Source organism: Procambarus clarkii, chromosome 85 (assembly GCF_040958095.1).
Source record: "Procambarus clarkii isolate CNS0578487 chromosome 85, FALCON_Pclarkii_2.0, whole genome shotgun sequence".
Taxonomy (NCBI): domain Eukaryota; kingdom Metazoa; phylum Arthropoda; class Malacostraca; order Decapoda; family Cambaridae; genus Procambarus; species Procambarus clarkii.
The window spans coordinates 16,414,262-16,435,460 of NC_091234.1; the positions used below are offsets into that span (position 1 = coordinate 16,414,262).

The following is a 21,199-nucleotide window of genomic DNA, read 5'->3' on the forward strand; positions in this document are numbered from 1 at the left end:
CCAAATGAATTCTAATTATAAAAATTAACAATCCTCCCCCCCCTTCTACCAAGAGACAAGCCGATGGCGTATATTTATATCATAAATTGCAAATATATCGTATTTTCGTATACTTAGGATATACTAGGATTATATAGGATATATCAGAGGCTAGATAGCGTAAACTAGGATTAATTTATCGAGCAATAATGTAGAATTGATCGTATATCTGGCAAAATTGGTGTATTAGTGGCTTTACAAGAATATGAACACATCATGCTATGTACTCACATAAACGCAATGTAACTTTTTGTATATATAGATATATATAAATTAATGAATAAATATAGGTTTTTGGGTTCATTTAGAGGTATAAACGTCGTCTGCTGAGAGGTTGAGGCAGTATACGCCTGGCGGCCGGCTGAGAGGGAGGTGTGTACGGCTCGTCTCATTCATCATTCATCACCATGAAGCTCTTAGATGATCTCAAGCAGCTAGCTCATCCTTACCACGTCATTAACCTCCTGATGAGCTTAAGCTTTTTGTTTTCCAAGTATGTTCCAGGCGTGTGTGAGGTCCTGTTCCCGGCTGACCAGTGCGGGGAGCTGTCAATGGTGAGTCTTATATATATATATATTGTTTTCCTACGGCACAATCGCTTTTGATGTGAATTGTGATGAGTTGATTAAGCCGGTGTATTCATCAGGGGCAGGTGATGAAGAGTAGAGGTACACGAGGGGTTGGGTTATGGTAATTTGGGATTGGGAAATTTTCTTGGATGTTGCAATGTTGTAATCCGCTGTACGGTGATGTTCTATGTTCTTATTACTAGGAATTTGATGCTTTTTGTAAGTGAAAATGAGAGAAAGATGGTCAATTGAAGTGCATTTTATATAGTATATTGCAGTATATCATCAAAAATGTATCCCTCAGAAATGTACTGTATTATACAATGTATTATTGTATTATAAATCAGTCAGAATGTTTGTAACTCTGCGTCTGTGTATGTGCTTTTCCTAAATAAAATATTATTTTTATTATAATGGCTAATAACTCTGCCCATAGTAACCATAAGAGATTTACAGTGAGGATTAGCTACCCAATTTCAGTGCCTTGCCAAAGGTAAAAACAAAGGTAAAACAAAAAAAAAACAAAATGTGAACAGCATAAATGTGTTCTGATTTAATCTAGTTCATATGTCACGTAATGTTACCCCAAAGAGAGATTTAACCTGTGTGGGGTAAGACAGTGGGGCCAAGCCATTAATCCAACCTAACCACTGGTGCCCAATCACTTGGGACTGGGACCACGGGTGCCCAATCACTTGGGACTGGGACCACGGGTGCCCAATCACTTGGGACTGGGACCACTGGTGCCCAATCACTTGGGACTGGGACCATTCCCAACCAGTGGGCCCAAGTGATTGGGCACCATTCCTTCACTCTTTGCACATCCCTTCCAAGTCCTGTCGCTCGGTAGTCGGACTACAACCGTAAAGTCCCGGGTTTGATTTCCACAGGTAAACGGGACATTTGCACAAGTTTCCTTTCGCCAGAATGCCTCTGTTTACCTGGCAGTAAGTAGGTACTTGGGTGTTAAGAGACTGTTTTGAGTTGCATCTTGGGGAAGGAATTGTCAAAAGACAACACCAGTGCCGAGTCCCCTCCAAGACTACTCGGTCAATGTAGAGTCCCCTCCAAGACTACTCGGTCAATGTAGAGTCCCCTCCAAGACTACTCGGTCAATGTAGAGTCCCCTCCAAGACTACTCGGTCAATGTAGAGTCCCCTCCAAGACTACTCGGTCAATGTAGAGTCCCCTCCAAGACTACTCGGTCAATGTAGAGTCCCCTCCAAGACTACTCGGTCAATGTAGAGTCCCCTCCAAGACTACTCGGTCAATGTAGAGTCCCCTCCAAGACTACTCGGTCAATGTAGAGTCCCCTCCAAGACTACTCGGTCAATGTAGAGTCCCCTCCAAGACTACTCGGTCAATGTAGAGTCCCCTCCAAGACTACTCGGTCAATGTAGAGTCCCCTCCAAGACTACTCGGTCAATGTAGAGTCCCCTCCAAGACTACTCGGTCAATGTAGAGTCCCCTCCAAGACTACTCGGTCAATGTAGAGTCCCCTCCAAGACTACTCGGTCAATGTAGAGTCCCCTCCAAGACTACTCGGTCAATGTAGAGTTCCCTCCAAGACTACTCGGTCAGTAGTTTGTCTAAGGAAGCCTCGATAACCATAATCGGCTTTGTCTCCAATAATTTGAAACAAAACGGTCTTGCATAGTCAAATTGGCAATAAGTTTATCATAATTAAATTACCTTATTTATGTCAGTTTATTTAAAGAAGTAAAATGGGTTTTATTTATACAATTTTGGTATGCAATTGTTAATTCTTTTATAGCCAAAAGTGGCAAGACCCTTAATTATATGCTATATAATAAAAATATTTATTCAGGTAAAGTACATGCATACAAGGTAAGGTACAAAAGTTGATGGATTTATAGATAGAGCTAGTACATAGTACCTAAAGCCACTATTATGCAAAGCGTTTCAGTCAGGAAAAACACAGACTAAAACTTAATACTATTTAAAGATGTCAGTCCTTTTACAGGTTGTTCCTTACTTCAGTGAGCTATTGGAACCAGTTTAATCTACCGTAGCTTGTTTGGCTAGATGAAAGGAAGAATAATTTAGGCAAGGATAAGGTTGGTTGTTATGGTCAGGTTACATTAGGAGCAGGTTGGGAAAGGGGCTGCTTTACCCTAAACCATTCAATGCTATAAAGCTCTTGGTATAAGCTAAATTTGACCCAGACCCAACTTATACAGAGGAACAACTTGAGAAAGGTGTCCCTATTGAGACCACTGACGATGGTGGCTCTTGGCTATATTCAGGTAATATTGAGTAGCTGTGTGAATTAATAATATCTAAACTAGTTTTACAAATTGGTTTCACTCAACTGTACATAACTACACATAAGGGGCATAACTGGCCGACCCCTCACAGTGTTCAAGAGAGAACTGGATTAGCACCTCCAAAGGATACCTGATCAACCAGGCTGTGACTCGTACGTCAGGCTGCGAGCAGCCGCGTCCAACAGCCCGGTTGATCAGTCCGGCAACCAGGAGGCCTGGACGACGACCGGGCCGCGGGGATGCTAAGCCCCGGAAGCACCTCAAGGTAACCTCAAGGTAACTGTACTTCAGATTTGATGATACATTCTGGTGGTTCACTTACTGTAAATCCACACGTCAGTCAAGTAAAAATATAATTCATTACTATGGTATAAAGTTTCCTGGTTTGGTGCCTCCTCCTGATAATTGTTTGCCATGTTTTAATTTTCTTAGTAGACATAAAAAAATATCTAGAAAGGTGCTCGATTTTGATTACCGAGGAGATGGTGTTGATTAAACATTCCCCAATTACTCTATATGCGGAACTTTCCCTTAGCATGGCGTATCATGAACCTGTATTATAGTAGTACAGCACTACATGGGCTTGTATCCAATATATTAATAATCCTCAAGTTGCATAATGGTTTTATTGATTCATAATCAGTTTGGTTTTAATTAATCATAATAATAATAATTTTTAATCACAAGAAGGTACAATGGGATTGTGAGATTACGTAAAATTGGTATTTTTACATTCTTGCAAAGCCACTAACATGCATAGCATTTTGGGCAGGTCATCCTAAGTGAGTCTACAATTTACATTTCGTCTTATGTTCTAAGCACTGAAGGAAAGGGATCTATCAGGAGGAAGCACCAAGCCATTAGTAAATTAGCAATAGCAAAGCTGTTAGCATTTTAATTTAACTTTCAAAGCATTGAAAGTTACTTTAAAATGCTGAGCAAATTGGAATATAATTAATTCTGACTGTTTTTTAAAGGTTCAGTGTAATCTGCATAAGAGAGTTGAGGCAACAACTTTAAGCTCGACAAGCTACTGTAGGACAGAAAACGGGAGATGATTTATCAACCATAGGGTAGTAAACCCACGTAATACAACCTGTCATCCTACAAAGAATGTCACTTTTCGCTTGCATGCATTACATAAGGCCAAAAATTGTCGTACTAAAAAATGGAAGCGGCTTGCGAAAGTGGCGTATTGTTCTGTTTTCTGTTTTGGATCCTCTGGAAGGTTAGGAGAGGGCACTTTAAATTAACCATTTTCTTGATGTTGGGAAACCTTGGGAAGATGGGCTGCGTATTCGCCTTCCCGCTAATGCAAAGAAATTAAATGTTCAGAATTCAGCTGGGAGAAAAATCCTCGGTAATAATGGGAGGATCTTTGACAAGTAGCAGACTTCCTGTCCCAATTGAAGTAACTGGCAATGGCGAGAGAGGTATCACATAACGCAGTATATACATGAAGATATTCAAAGGGCAGGTCCCAAATTTGCACAGTAAAAAACATACAAACCAAATGGAAATCAAATGTTTTTTCAGATAAAAGTACATAAAAACAAGATGAGTTACAAACAAAATGTTGGATACTGGAGCAACAGATACAGTAGAAAAGGCAGAGTAGACCTGGTGGAGAATAAAGATTCCATAGGTACAGTCACTAACTCTAATTAGAGATAAACTATCGGGTGGCTGGAAAGCATTGCCACTGCACCAATATACAGCGTGTATATAATGGGGCTGAATATTATACTAAGACTGCCTAAACAGTCGGTATCATAGTACCACTAGTTCACACAGCCACCCCTGCAAATTATTTATGGAGAAATGCACTTGCGTATTTATCGTTCAGTATGCCTATTACAGTTATCAAACACAATATTGTACCTGAGTCACTTTATAATTACTGTACCGAAAGCCTTTCGTGATGCCTGAAGTTGTCGGATGCATTTGCTAGTCCTTGTAGGGTATGAAAGAGTACAACAAAAGGGAACGAAAACAAAGCACAAAATCTGTTTGAAAACTGGAAAATTTTAGGTGAAGGTTACTTAGAATTTTAAGTAAAGCATTTGGTAGTGTACAGCATTAGTACTACATGAGAACAAGAAATATTAGGCCTTTATGAATTTAAAATAGCTTCACTATTTAGAGTTTTTTATAGTGCTTCTGTATTTTTTATTTAAAGTAGAGTAAGTATGCAATATAGTATGTGTATACAGTATACAGTATATAGTATAAGTATGCAATCCTGGGAACACAAGTTTTGTAAAAAAAAAAAAAAAAAAAAAGTAATGTGAAACACATTATCCAAAATTATATTTTGTATATTTGTAGAATAAATTTACGTCTATGTACCATTTAACTTGTTAATAATCACATTTTCACTTATTTCATTCAACAGTGGGAATCGGAAGTGTTGTTCTTCATGCTGGTGATCATAATGTTTAGGTCTCGCAAGAGCGGAAGTCGAAATATGGTTGCCTATATCTCCGTATTCAACATGTATGCCAAGATTTGCAATATTGTCCTATGGTTTACCGCTGATGTAGTGTATGGCATAATCTATATCATATTGGCCCTCAGTAAGTATATTTATCTGCTGTAAATAAACATCTAATTGTAGGATGGTCTAGACTTCAATAAAGAAGACTTTTTAATTTTAAAGACCTTATAAAATCAGACATCCATGAAGATAGGTTAGATGCTTGTTCTTGCTTTTTTTGGAAACAAGACCAATTTTTGCACTAAAGCCTATAGGCCAATGCCATTTTGATTCCATATAAAAAAAAAAATTAAAAAATAGCATGGCATAAGTTTATGGGAACCATAAATCCAAATTATCTATTTTATCTAGATCCGTTGTATCAGATACTAATCAGATTGTAATCCTTTAGTGTATCCAGTTTTCTGTTTAACATTAGTTACATTTGAGCAAGATAACACTGTACTGAGATTTCTCTGATGTTCAGTAGCACTTAACATTCTTTACCATTTCTTCTAATGTCTTTTATGATAGTAAATTATGATATCTCTGATGTAATCCTTTTAAATATTTGGCATCTCATCTCATACCCATCAATACCTTATGTCATTATACAGTATAATATCCTTACTTCTTTTTTATTCAAGATTGACTCTTTTTACCCTCTACCTCTAAGTTCATTATACATTCTGTTTTAGCTTTAGGGCCTGCCCAAAATGGTGTACATGTTTGTGGCATTGCAAGAATGTACTACATAATCGCCACCATTTGTACTTTCACAACCAATTTTACCTTTTCCTATATCCATATATATATATTTGTGTGTGTGTGTCTGAGGTTGAATGCCAGATTAGAGTTAGCCTCACCCAACTTTGCAGGGAGAATGTTTGGGTACGGTACAAACATTGGTCAGGGTCGGCCTAAGTTTAATGCTTTAAGAAATAGCATTTATAGAGACCCCATGCAATTTTTATGGAGTGAAATCCGAAATATGGGTTTGTCCCCCCCCCCCCCTCCATAGAGTTGTGTAGCATTTTCAGTGCTTCGAAATACATTTTTTTAAAGGAGAGGGAGAAGAAAGAAGGGTGGAGGATCAATTAGAGAGGGATGAGGTGAAGAGGGGGGGGGGGGGGTAAAGGGAGTGAAAAAGACCCGGGTATAGCCAGGTACCCCCTTCTAGTATTGAATGTGCATGAAGGCTTTCGGCTAAATCCCAGTAAATACTGTATGTAACAATGCTCATTAACAGTGATGTTGAATAGTCACTTATTTTACGTGAAATTACATATAATGTTTTCTCCTATAATGGCCTGTATTATAAAATGTAGCTAGGGCTATCTTTGAAATTTGAGTTGAGCATCAGGGTTTCATATTGTGTTTTAACACGCCTTTGATATTTCTGTGTCTTTTGCAGTTCACTTCTTAGTTATTGGAGAGCCGGTATACCAAGGCCCAGAAAAAGTTGTGTACTTCCAGGGAAAAGAACTGGATGAAGAACTGGCCCGAGACAAGCATTGTATCTGGTTCATCACCTTCTTTACAGCTTGGAGTCCTGCCTGTTCCAATCTGGCTCCTACATTTGCCAAACTTTCAGCCGAGTAAGAAGTTACTGTTTGTGTCATGAAATTTTTAGTTCTAAAGCTAGTAGCGTAATGTTACGCATGCGGGATGTCAAGGTAAGAATACTGAAGAAGGGTATGACACTAATAAGTTATATAAATGGATGGACCTTGCATGTGAAATATGTGCACTTGCACATATTTAGGTGCATAGAAGTCCCGGTTGGGGCCCTGGTAGTACAGTCGAGTTCGAATCCCAGGCAGGACAGAAATGAGCTTTTTTCCAAACTTTTTCTCTCGCACACACACGAGTCAAACAGAGAAGAAAAAACGTATAACTTTGTTTCTTTTCCCCATTCTTGAGTGTTAAAAAGTTGGAAGTTTTGTTGAATTGTAGAACCGGAATAGAGATTGACGCAGTACGAACGAAGAGAACATGAGAAGCCTCGCCAATCCAATCCTCGACATCGAAAGCAAGGAGACCAGTGGAGGCTAAGTTAACTGTTTCCAAGTCCCTCTCGGAAACGATTACGGAAACTCTCAAGGATTCTCTCCTTAACACCTCCGAAGAGGAGTGGGAGTATGAAATACCTGAGATCTTACACAAATACAAACCAAGATCTCAACTTCCTGTCGGCACCCTCCAGGGAGTCTGGAGAGACAGGAGAGTATGGACAGGACCAGGGTCTAAGACACTTGAACACCTGCCGTTCACCTCAAATCCAGAGGACCTGCTCCAGAAGAATGATACAACAGTCAAAGTGCTAAAAAAAAAAAAAAGTTACAGGTCAAAGAAATGAAACCTACAGACCCTAACCTAACCTGACACAGGTTTAGAGTGCGACCTGGGTTGAGGTTGAGTATGTAGAGTGGTTAGGAGGGGCCTACAAGTACAAGCACTCTGCACTCCAGGGTGCATAAATAATTTTGAATGAATTTTATACAACTGCAGGCAATTGGGGTGTGAGTAAGTACCCCAGGCCCTCCCTGCAATACTGCATCATTGCAAACTTGTAGTTCTTCCACTTGGCTAATAGCTCACACCATAACTGGTGTAAAGTGACTCCAGACTCAGACCACCACTTCACATAAATGTCACTGCAAGCTATCTCTGCTACACTTGGGTTGGCTGTAACTGAACCGCTACACAGCCCAAACTTGCAGCCACAGGTTACTAATAAGAACTGCAGACTTAGCACTTCACTACTTAATGTATTGTCTCTTGCTGGATAAGATTATCGCAGGCTGCTCACGTTGCAGCTGCTTCACCACACTATTCTTACCTCAGATTCTTCTCTGATCCTTCTGATTGGGGCTGTCCTTAGTGTTATGGAAATTCCTGCAGTTGCAGGCTGTGGGGAAGTTGTACAAGACTCCGCATTAAATGATCCTGCTCAGCCACACACGGTGTTCAAAACTATCCCAGACTGTAGGCGATGAGTCACAATAACGTGGCTAAAGCAAGTTGACCAGACCACACACTAGAAGGTGAAGGGACGACGACATTTCGGTCCATCCTGGACCATTCTCAAGTCGATTGTGGAATGGTCGATTCTCGCAATCGACTTGAGAATGGTCCAGGACGGACAAAAACGTTGTCTTCCCTTCACCTTCTAGTGTGTGGTCTGGTCAACTATCCCAGACTGTTAGCCACTGCCAAGCTACAACTCGACTAATTGTCCTTGAACTCGCTAGGCTTCTTCTTGCCTCTTCCTAAATCCTTGGCTCTGAACATGGGCTTGTGCATGTCTAGGAATTTCTACAAAATTTGTCCTTCCTTCCACACAGATTTGTGGAGAAAGTCATGTGTCCCACACCAGTGAGATGTCTCGCTGTCTCATGTTGGTGGTCATGTGACATCTGGTCACCACCTGATGGCCCCTGCATTCAATATCACCAATTATGTCCTCTTTCACATCCTGAACTCTAAACACACTTGCCTTTGCTCCTTTGGCAAGAACATCTGTTACCTAGCAGTAAAATAGGTACCTGGGTGTTAGTCAGCTGTCACGGGCTGCTTCCTGGGGGTGGAGGCCTGGTCGAGGACCGGACCGCGGGGACACTAAAAAGCCCCGAAATCATCTCAAGATAACTCAAGATAATCTGTTCCCAAGCAGAAGCACCACAGACATTTTAAAAAATGTCACTAGGCTGTTTTTCTTTCTAAACTTCAAACTTAAATTTCTCCTATACCAGCAACTTGCAGACTTCGTGTTTGAACTGAAATGAGCATTAGGCCAACAAGTATATACAGAGAGGTAGTAAAATTACTTTTTTTGAAGCCGGGAGAAAAAAATCCCAAACGAAACGGCGACTGTAACATGTCGGCAAGAGCCCCATAAATGGCAGTGCTGGCAATAGGTGCATGGATGACACTGAGGTGCAGAGACAATGGTGATGCCAAAGTCATGAAATATTGTATTGAGAGCATTTGTTTCAAAACGAAACTGCCAAATGCTTTATTTTCTTCTCCGAAATATATTTTCAAAGTCATACATTTTTGTTCGTACATTTATTTTGCTATTAGTAACAAATAAAAGAATTATTGTTAAACTACTGTACTTTTAATAAAAAGTAAACTTACAGGGATCAATATAGATTTTATTTATTTTTATTTATATATATATACAAGAAGGTACATTGGGATTGTGAGGATACATAGTATAGTAATTACAATCTTGTAAAGCCACTAGTACGCGCAGCGTTTATCTGCCATAAGTAGAGAATAACCTGGAAAAGGCTGGGAAACCCTGCCCTTGGCTAATTAATAACCTCCCCTCAGGCTGCAACCCACATCAGTTGCCACACTGTTGTACCTATTTACTGTTAGGCGAGCAGATGCATCAGGTGAAAAAAAGCTTGGCCAGATGTCTCTCATACTGCAGAATTGAAGTTGGGGACTCATTGGTTGTGAGCCAGCGAATCAGACAACTTGAACTACTCGTGTTCGTTATACATTCCTCGAACATTCTACAGCTATAGGAGCTGCCTTTGTTTTAGGGAGATGTTGGGTTGATGTGGCCCTCAGGTTTCAAGTTTATTGAAAGAAAGTGATAAGAAGTTGAATGCATCTCGACTAACACACATTCTGTAAAAGTTTGCACCCCCATTTCACTCCCAATAAATGTTAAGTATATTTATATATAAATCCTAAGGATAAAAAAATATATATAAATAAATGCATAAAGCATATAAAACATAGTATAACAAAATGTACATTATGAAAGAAAAAAATACATTGCAGTATTGAAATAAATGCAAATTGTATAGAAATAAGCGATTATTATGATCTTGCCATTAATATTTGCTTTCTGAATAAGTAAACCATATATTTAGCAGCCAGAGAGGGGCCCAAAATAACATGAGCTTTAGAAAATAGGCCTACAACATACACAAGAAGTAGGAATAGGCATGATTGCAGTACAGTATACTAAACTTGGATAACTACTGCACTTGTCTGTAGGCCTTGTAATGGAGAGCAAGTCCTGTGTGCTACCAGAGTGAGGTCAAAGAGTGAGGAGTGAGTGAGGTCACTCTGGTATGCTACCAGAGTGACCTTCTCTTCAAGGTCACTTGAAGAGAAGAAACCCAAACCCTCAGAGCAGGTGTATCTGGTGAGGTACAAGCAATGTAAGCCAACTACCAAGGAAGGGAATTCTGCCTACAATCAAAGCAAAATATAAAATGAATATACTTTACATACAAGAGTTTTTACATTTTTGTAAAGCCTCTAGTACGCGTAGTGTTTCGGGCAGGTCCTTAACCCTAATTTCCCCAGAATACGACCCCGCCGAATCGTTTAACAACCAGGTACCCATTCACTGCTGGGTGAACAGAGGCTGCAGTTAAGGATTGGCGCCCGGTCAATCTTCCCCAGCCAGGATTTGAACCCAGGCCATAGCGCTTGTGAAACGCCAAGCGAGTGTCTTGGTTTGCCCCCTTTTCACAAAGGGGGCAAAATCATCACAGTGCAAAACAATGTCTATCCCTTCGAAAATAACGATGAATTTGACATGAGAATTGTTGACTACTAAATCCATGAATATATTCCATCTTGTTACTAATTATTTTATTTGAAATTCTGTACTGTATGTCATTTTATGTATCGGTTAACTTGTTGACATTTCATAAACTTGTATTTCTTGCAGACTAGCATCTTTTACATGTATTGGGCTCTTAGATGTTTGAATAAAAAATTCCAAATTTACTACACAAATTGTTACTCTGGTTTCGGTTAATGCTTTGAGTTAAAATATGTCTTCATTGTCTTTATAAAAAAGTGTAACAAGAATGTAACAACTCTTGTATATATATAAAATAAATATATGGTCATGTGTTATTAATTGCTGCCTATTTTCTTTGGGAATTGAACAAATATATACAGTATACTGTACATAAAAAGCAACAAGTGAAAGATTTCAAGACGGTTAACACTACTTTTACCCCATCAGGTACACTCTAGATAACCTCAAATTTGGGAAGGTTGATGTTGGACGTTATCCAGAAGCGTCCAAACACTATCATATCAATGATTCCACCTTCTCGCTCCAACTTCCTACGATCTCCGTCTTCAAGGAGGGCAAGGAGGTTGTACGAAGACCTTGTTTAAATGCTCAGTCAAAGTTTCAGAAGTTTTATTTTACAGAGGTGAGTGCAAATTGAGGCATTGTTATACTCCATGAAACAAAAAATCTACAATTAACGTAAGAGCATAAAGCATCCTTTAATATAGCACACAAGACTATTTTCCGTGTGATATTATGTATCGGTATGAAATTAGGCAACATGCTCGTACCTCAAGAGTCATAACTGCACGTGCACTAGAAAAATGTATAGAACATGTTTTATAGGATATTTTATGTAGATTATTTTATATATCAACACATTTTCCTCTAAAGTAAGTCCTAAGTGAGATATTTGCAAAAAACTGATTTTGGTCACCATTTTTTCAAGATAGCGGTCAAATCTGAGACATTAGAGGGGTGCAAAATTTGTTTATTTAGCACCCTATTATGAAAGATATGAAACGTATTGCAGTTTTCCACGATTTTTTTTCTTAATCTGTATTTTTTCCTCCTCCTGTTGACTGGACTAATGAGAGATAAGAAAGGAGAGTAAATGAAATGTGGGGAAGTTGAAGCACAATACACTCGGGTGGTATGGACATGTTAGTAGGTCTAGCTTTGGTACAGGCAGGTGACAGGTATAGTATCTTTGAAGGAAAGAATAGACAGTATGAAAGAAAGGGTAGGGGGCATCAGAGAGCTTGAAAGATTGCGTTGTGATAACTTCTTGGAGACAGTTCTGTTGTGGCCACCCAATGATAAGATACTCCCTAATGATAGACTGACAATGGGAGTATAAATAGGTATTCCATTTCGATATTACTACTCAACCACATAGCCACCATAACTGTTAGAGATGGTTAGTTGTATCAACTAATTAACACATCAAACAATATCTCCTATAGCTCAGTGATAAACACAGTCATGTAGCAGGCAAACTGTCCTAGATTCAATTCCTGCAGTGAGCCTGAAGCACTTTGGCAACATTTGTTGACCAGACCACACACTAGAAGGTGAAGGGACGACGACGTTTCGGTCCGTCTCCTGGACCATTCTTACAATCGACTTGAGAATGGTCCAGGACAGACCGAAACGTCATGGTCCCTTCACCTTCTAGTGTGTGGTCTGGTCAACATACTTTAGCCATGTTATTGTGATTCATTACCTGCATTGGCAACATTTCCTTGTACCTGATGCATCTGTTCATCTAGCAGTAAATAGGCACCTGGGAGTCGTGCAACTGCTGTGGGTGGCATCCTGGGGTAAGATCAGTAGTTGACCTAGGGAAACCTTGACAACCCTGCCAGCCTTCCTGTCCTCAACAGTGCAAAACATAGTTTAAAACACAACAAAATTGACTTCCTCATTGTACTACTTCCTGTATTCTTCATTCCAGGTTTATACACGACAACTTTTGTCTTATGATGTAATTTTTTTCCTTAATTTTAGGATAATATAAAGGCAGCATTTGACATGAACAACATTTATATGGAGTGTCAGAAGATTCTAGAAGCAAAGAAAGGAAAGAAGGATGATCATGTGAAGTCCGAGTAATTTCAAGCGGAGACGCATAAAATTCTGTACAGCTGTGGAATTTGGCGACGTGTAACTCGGTACGTGTAATAAGGAAGTGTACATCCCTTCCCTGTGACATAACCAGGTGCTGGATGCCAAATAATATGCGAACTGTATAATATTACACTGTAAGCCATATCAGCATAAGAAGACAGAGATGCAGTGCTGTTTACCTAGTAGTTTGGTGATGACAAGACCACACACTAAAATGTGAAGGGATGACAACATTTTGGTCCGTCCTGGACCATTCTCAAGTCGATTGTCACATTCTAGTGTGTGGTCTTGTCATCATACTTTAGCCACGTTATTGTGACTCATCGCCTAGTAGTTTGGCGTTTGTGAACAGGATCATTTTGGAGGTGGGGCATTCAGACCAGCACTTGGGAAAAGTTGAGCATAAAGATTGCATTGAATGAATATGGTCATTTGTAATTCCCCCAATTTATGTAAAAACTAGTACTGTACAATATTTGAACCAGCTATAATACAGTAGTTTGTTATTTATTGTTTCCTATGCTGTTAATAAGATCTATTCAAATTAGGATTTTTAATACAAAAAATAACTTGCTCAAAGCACTGCAGTCTCAAATATAAATACTGTATTATATTTATGAATTAACACTTAAATCAAATAATTATTACATAAATTTAAAGTGTAAAGGATTCAATTACAGAGTTTCAATACAATATGTGATAAGTCAAGTCTTACTGTTAAGACTTGGCTATAAGACTGAAGATATTTGTACAGTACTGTACTAGGAATGTTGATGAAGACAAAAGTGCGATCAGACGTTATCAATATACAAGTGGAAAGTCAAAGCCTTGATATTTTGGAACTGTGTAATTAAATGCCAAATATACAGGAAATATGCATGAACTAAAGCTTGTTTTAACCTTATATATTAATTTCAAAGTATAAGCTTTTCAGAGCATACAGATTTTGAATAAGAACAGTAGAAATTAGTAATTCATTAAAAAGTTAGATATTTATCAAATTTAAAAGATTTTTATTTCTAAGAATTGTCGTGAAGTCTTCCTTTGCGAGAATGTCATCTCGGAGATGGACTATATACATGGAATTTATGTAGAATATTACACATAAATGGTATTTGCATTAAAAGATGAAATGGTGTATGATGCTAAAAATGTTCAAAGGCGTACATAACTGGAAATGAAACCCTTACTGACAACCTAAACAAATAAAGAACATTTAAACTTTCCAACAATGAGAATCTCTTGCTTCATTCTCTGTTGAGGATGAATAATTTAATCATATTTTCTTTATTTAATTATTTATTAAATAATATTTATTCCCTTCCATGCTGGGAGAAGAATTGTTGATAAAAGTAGTGTGTATAAGGGCAGAGTGAACGTCATCTTGGTTGTGATAGTATTTGAAGGTTATAAAAACAAACATAATGCAATGTTATTGATCATAATATATTTTACTGCACACCCATCTGGCCGTGGTTGAATCGTGATTAGGAAGAAGTCAGAAGCCACCAGTAAGCTGCCTTGGTCATTATTAAATCACTTATAAATAAAGATTATGAACTTGGTACATTGACAAATTACAATCTGCCTGATTATATCAAGTGTAAATAGGCAACTTGCTCTTGTTGAGGACTAACTAGGCCATGAAAATAGTATATGAATGCTGAAAATAGTATAAGAATGTCATAAAAAAAATTTAGTGGACTCCGAACCTGATGCTCATATTAGCTACGTATCTAATTAATGTACTTTCTGTACATGTTTTGTGCACGAAATAATACGGGTTATCTAACCTCTATAGCACTAGAGATAACTAGGCAAGCTTAGCACACATACTCTTATGGATTATTAAATATACATTTTTAGACCATTGTAATGAAAGGTATTCAGATATCTTGAGCCACTAGCACCAATGGACTGTACATGGAATTATTTCAGTATTGAAGTTGTAAAAAATTTTATCAGCTTGGCTGCAGTGAGATGTTTGCTTGGTAAATAGCCAAAAGACTATTAGTGTACATATTGCATTGATGTATACTTGTATTAATGTGTTTATACCAGTATGCTGGTATTTATACACTTGCGTACACACACAACTAATGCAGTTTACTGCATTCACTCACTGTTTTTTCATCGAGGTACATTTCATTTCATTTCACTTTTGAATATATAATCTGCAGTCAGGATATTTTGTAAACTAAACAAAAATTTCAAAATAATTGTGATTGTAAATAATGTTATTGTAAAGTTTGTTTTTTTGTATAATAAAGTTTGGTATTTGTTTTTTTTGTACTTTTAATTGCATTTTTGTTGGACAGTGGTTTGTTTTATTATTCTTTGAATTTTATAGATATGGCAAAATTTTGTGAAAATTTCAGTTACCAGTTCCATAAGCCTACATATTAATAATGTGTAATTTCTTTTTGGCTAGAAATTTTAAATTTTGGACACTTTGTTATATGGGAAATTGTAGCTGGAAAGAGAAGCGAGTACAAATTAAATGATTTTCCTAACATTAATCATTAAATATTAAGGCTTTACTCCCACTGAATACTGTATCCAATTTAACATTCCTAGATAATCCTTATTTTTCAAGTTGCTGTGATTCAGAATGATTTGAAATCTTGCGTTGCCAATGTTCCTTGGCCCCTTGCAATGCACAAACCGATATATGTTGGTTGATGGGTGGTGCACAAACCGATATATGTTGGTTGATGGGTGGTGCACAAACCGATATATGTTGGTTGATGGGTGGTGCACAAACCGATATATGTTGGTTGATGGGTGGTGCACAAACCGGCATGTCATTTGTTGGTAATGTATATAGTAAGATTCAGAACTTGCATATGGTAATCTGGGTAGCAAATAAGACCAGAGGGCTCCAGTGAGCGTCTGCCATCTTGAAAAAAATCCCCAGCATTCCCCTTCGGTTGAGATAGGCTCAGTTTCAAAGGAGTAACCATGGCTGACAAATGTGCTTCTAGCTCCCTGTCAACAATGAGTGATTTAGGGACCAAAATTAAAGACAATTTAAAACCATAAGTTAATCTATTAATTGTTTAACATGAGATTTTCACTCATATGGATAACATAATTCATTCATTTCTTTGGATGTTAAGTGACAACAATAATATACAATGTGAGTCACCACACAACACACTGAGGACACTACGGCTGACAGCCCTTGAAAATCACACAACACCTTAAGTTGGAAACGCACTCAATTTGTCACCTTAAAGTTCAACTCGCCAAAGTCTCTGAGCCTAAGTTTGATAGAGAAGGGGGAGGTTATTGTGGACAAAGTCCCCACCTAAGCCTGACAGCTTAGACAGGCTGTGGCCTGGCGATAAGCAAGCTAACTCTAGATCTTCGAACCTTTTTGTGTCTGATCTCTCTCCTGAATGTACAGTTCCCTGGGTACTTAAGGGAGGAACTGGGAGTTAAGCTCCGCCTACAGATAGCCTCAGGCGGGTCCATAGAATTACCCCAATCATCCCAAATCAGTTCGTTCATTGAACACCGAACCCTACACGCCCTCTGATATATTGCTTAATTAACAAATATTCACAAATAAAGATTATATTTGTATATGTTATCAGAAAGGCAGATATAAAATAGTTTTTGTGAATCCATCACAGAGATTATACCTTATTAGAGAGGAAAAATATTCATACTTTAAACAAGGCTTCATGGCCGACGCTCTCCTTACCGATATGGGAACTATGACCTTCCGAAGATCAATGTTAATTTAATCTAGATATTGTAATAAACGAAGTTTTCTATGTCATCATAAAGACATAAATATAAGCTGCATGTTAATACTTTGGCATAAATATAACTGAATTGAAAGTTAAGATATATGCCTTTTTATAGTTACTTGATGGCTCGCTCAGGGAGTGTGAAGGCCTCCACACAAGCCAATCAATTTTATAATTACTTTGCATATATGCAAAGTAACGCCATAGGTCTTTATGTCAGAATAAAGCCATGTAGACGATAATGTAACTACATTTCAAGGAAAACATATCTTAATATAATTATTAAATGAATGCAAAGTTATGGTTAAATAAATAGCCAATACCACACAATCGCCGGTGTCCGGACACATGAATAGTCGCATTAGGTGAAAGGAAATGTACCCAACCATTTCCATTTACCCAACCAGTTTGTGCACCCTATACTCATCCTCTGTGCGGTAATTTATTGTGCATCCCATACTCATCTTGTTACCAGTAGTTTGTGCAACCCATACTCATCCTGTGACCCGTAATTTATTGTGCATCCCATACTCATCCTGTTACCGGTAGTTTGTGCAGCCCATACCCATCCTGTGACCTGTAATTTATTGTGCAACCCATACTTATCCTGTGACCTGTAGTTTATTGTGCAGCTAATACTCATTCTGTGAGTCATAGGACATTGCGAAACCCTTTCTCATCGTGTGAATCTTTGTTTACTTTGCTCTCCATATTCATCCTCTGCGCGATAGTTTCTTGTGCAACCCATACCCATGATGTGAGTGGTAGTTTATTGTGTACCCTATATTCATCCTGTGAGTATAGGGTTCACAATTCTTGTTTGGATTCTTGTAATGTTATTTGTCTATTTGTAGTCACAGTATTTGTGCGCCCCTTGAGGGACTTGAATTAGAGGGGGGTTGAAATAGCCTAAGCTACTCTATCCCTTTGAGATTTATTTATTGCTTATCTCAATAAACATACTTGAACTTGAACTTGGGTACACAATGAGTTCATTTGTACTCCATACTCATCAAGAAGTGTATTTTACCAGCATTGTAATATAAATTAAGAATAAAAGCTTAACTGGATTACAGACCCATAATCAAAATAAGAGTCATCACTAATTATCATGACAAATTCTCTAGGCTACACTTCCGCCTTCGACAAGCTGCCGCCGGATGTGGGTATAGTTTATTGTACACCCCCGCACCCCCAGTCCTGGAAGGGCGGGCATTGGGATGTGGACATGTGTACCATTTCCCCCCCCCCCCCCCCCCACACACACACACTCGATCCTCTCCTGTTAATAATAATACTAATAATAATAAAAATTAAAAATAATAACGTTAATAAATATTATAATTAAAACACTTACTGTAATACCCTAGTGCTTGAATGAAGGTGAAGGAAAGACCCAATAAATGTGTAAGTGTATTAAAAACCAAATTTTCGTTGGGTGAGCTGGCAGGTGAGCACCACTTGCCAGCTCACCCAGTAATGAACATCACCTGCACACTGCACCGAACCACTTGCCAGCAGGTGCAGAAGTACGATGGAGAGAGCAAAGTATACCATATTTCAAGTATAATATTAAAGATATATTTAGGATTTAATGTTTTCGTATAAAGTTTCAATAATACCTTTATTTGATTTTTTTGTATTATTTTCTACCACAGACGTGGCCACACATTAACAATGCTAACCATCATATATACATTTTCTTCAGTCCGCCATGGACTCTAACCCTTTCCACTACCGCCCACAAGATGGGTATAGGGTGCATAATATAAGAACTAAACTAACTCCATTGATAGGGTTAGAGATTTGTTAAACATATAGTTCAGGGATTTATTGAACAATCAACCACATAAGGTGATTGTAGTGTTTTTAAAATGCTAGGCTAAGCTACATACGTAAATACACAGATTTACGTATGCCCTACATAAAGTGTTCGATGTGTCTTTTACATAGTGTCATTAACGTGCATTTACAAAGGTGAAATTGAATTCTGAACACATACATACACATATATTTGTCTCTTTTACTCTGACAAGGTGAGATAACTGATAGAGAAACTAGTGTGCAATTAAGCACTTAATCACTGAAGGTGATTAAGGTGCTTTCACAAGCTCAGGTTATAGAGTTACATCACATACATTCATTGTATAATTGATACGTTACATCGTCAATCTAGGGTACAAGTTCAATATATCATCAAGTGTTCCAGTACTCAAATAGTAATTACACAGTTTAGCATAGCGCTTCATTCATGTATGTAAGAGAGAAGATTGTTCAAATATATTACATGCACATCCGGTACATCGTCCACCTTCTTCTACAGAACCGTCGGTATACCACTGATACACATCGTTACCCATATTCTGAGTACTTTCAGTGATGCTTCACAGTGTTAACTGTTTTAATAATGTAGAGTGTACATTATCTTTCTTGGGTGCATTTACAAAATCAACTGCTAGATCCAAGTTATCCCATGGAGTAATTGGTTGATTAATCGTTAATTGAGTTGGGTACATATTTAATATTTTGATGGAGTTGGCTACCTTGTAGAACCAAAATGCATTCACGCCGAAAACTGTGCTAATAGACAAAATTATGTTAGAGATATGGGTCTATAATTATCTGAGTGTGCTTTGGGGATGGGAACAATGACACTGTCCAATCATCAGGTAATACTCCTTCACTTAAACTCATTCTGTACAACACTAAAAGTGGATTACCTGGTACTTGTGAGACTAATCTCAGTAAACTGTAAGTAATACCGTCCTCTTCAGGAGCAGTTGACTTATTTGATTGTGCTACACAGCCTTCCCGGCTTGGTGCCTTCTTTGGTAATTACTTATCAAAGGCAGCTCCATACGAGGAGCTGCCTCGTATGGGCCAATAAGTCTTTTGCAGTTACCTTCATTCTTATGTTCTTACTTACATTTACTGAACTTTATCATCATCATCATCATTTACAGAAAGAAATTAATATAAAAAGTAGTCATTTTAATACACAAAACAGAAGTAGATATTATGTAAATTATGATGCAGGATAGGATCACTATTAAGAACTTAATTATAAACCACAATATGTTTTATATCGTCAGAAATTCTGATACATACCATATATTTTCAAATATTTACAATTAAAGTATTTATTTAGGAAATAAGTATTTTAGTTACCCTAGTTAGCTCTGAGAACACACATTGTTGCAGCAAGAATTTCTTCCCACTAATCTGAGCGATGCTAATGACCCATTGGACTTGTCATGAACAACAATCAACTACAGCACCATCTATATCAGAAGATATTCAAAATATTCTTGATGTCATTCAAATTGTCAATACGAGAACAGAATACATAAGAGTTAGTTTAGTGATGTCAAAGGAATCATATTGACTGACCGAGCCCCATTGTAAATATCCGTGGCTTCCTGACCATAAAGGTACCGCCGCGGATAAGGGTAAGGAGGGTACCGTCGAGGGTAAGACACCGGATGTACCCCATATACAAGCCACACTAGCTATTAGTTCATATAAGCTGACAACTTACCCAAATAAACATTACTTCCTAATTATATATATATACATATATATATATATATATATATATATATATATATATATATATATATATATATATATATATATATATATATATATATATATATATATATATATTATGTAAATTATGATGCAGGATAGGATCACTATTAAGAACTTAATTATAAACCACAATATGTTTATATATATATATGTTTATATATATATATGTTTATATATATAAACATATTGTGGTTTATAATTAAGTTCTTAATAGTGATCCTATCCTGCATCATAATTTACATAATATATATATATATATATATATATATATATATATATATATACATATATATATATATATATATATATATATATATATATATATATATATATATATATATATATATATATATATATATATATATATTATGTAAATTATGATGCAGGATAGGATCACTATTAAGAACTTAATTATAAACCACAATATGTTTATATATATATCCTACTCACACTCATCCTAGCACAGTAATTTATTGTGCAACCCATACCCATCCTGTTACCAATAGTTTGTGCAACCCATGCTCATCCTGTTACCTTTAGTTTATTGTGAAACCCATACTCATCCTATGAATGGTAATTTATTATGCACCTCATACTCATCCTGTGAGTCATAGGACATTGTGGAACCCTTTCTCATCGTGTGAATCTTTGTTTACTTTGCTTTCCATACTCTGCTCTCCGATAGTTTCTTGTGCAACCCATACCCATGAGTTAGTTAGTTAGTTTAGTTCATTTATTATGCACCCCATACCCATCTTGTGGGCGGTAGTGGAAAGGGTTACAGA

General features: G+C 37.5%; 1 protein-coding gene across 1 annotated transcript; it reads left to right on the forward strand.

Moving 5' to 3' along the window:
- The first annotated feature begins 366 nt into the window (after window positions 1-366).
- LOC123746726 (thioredoxin-related transmembrane protein 2 homolog) lies at window positions 367-15,349 on the forward strand. The gene is made up of 5 exons (XM_045728460.2): window positions 367-593; window positions 5,292-5,472; window positions 6,787-6,970; window positions 11,383-11,578; window positions 12,946-15,349. The coding sequence occupies exons 1-5, from the start codon at window positions 447-449 to the stop codon at window positions 13,048-13,050; spliced, it is 813 nt and encodes a 270-aa protein (XP_045584416.2). The 5' UTR covers window positions 367-446; the 3' UTR covers window positions 13,051-15,349.
- The last annotated feature ends 5,850 nt before the right edge of the window (window positions 15,350-21,199 follow it).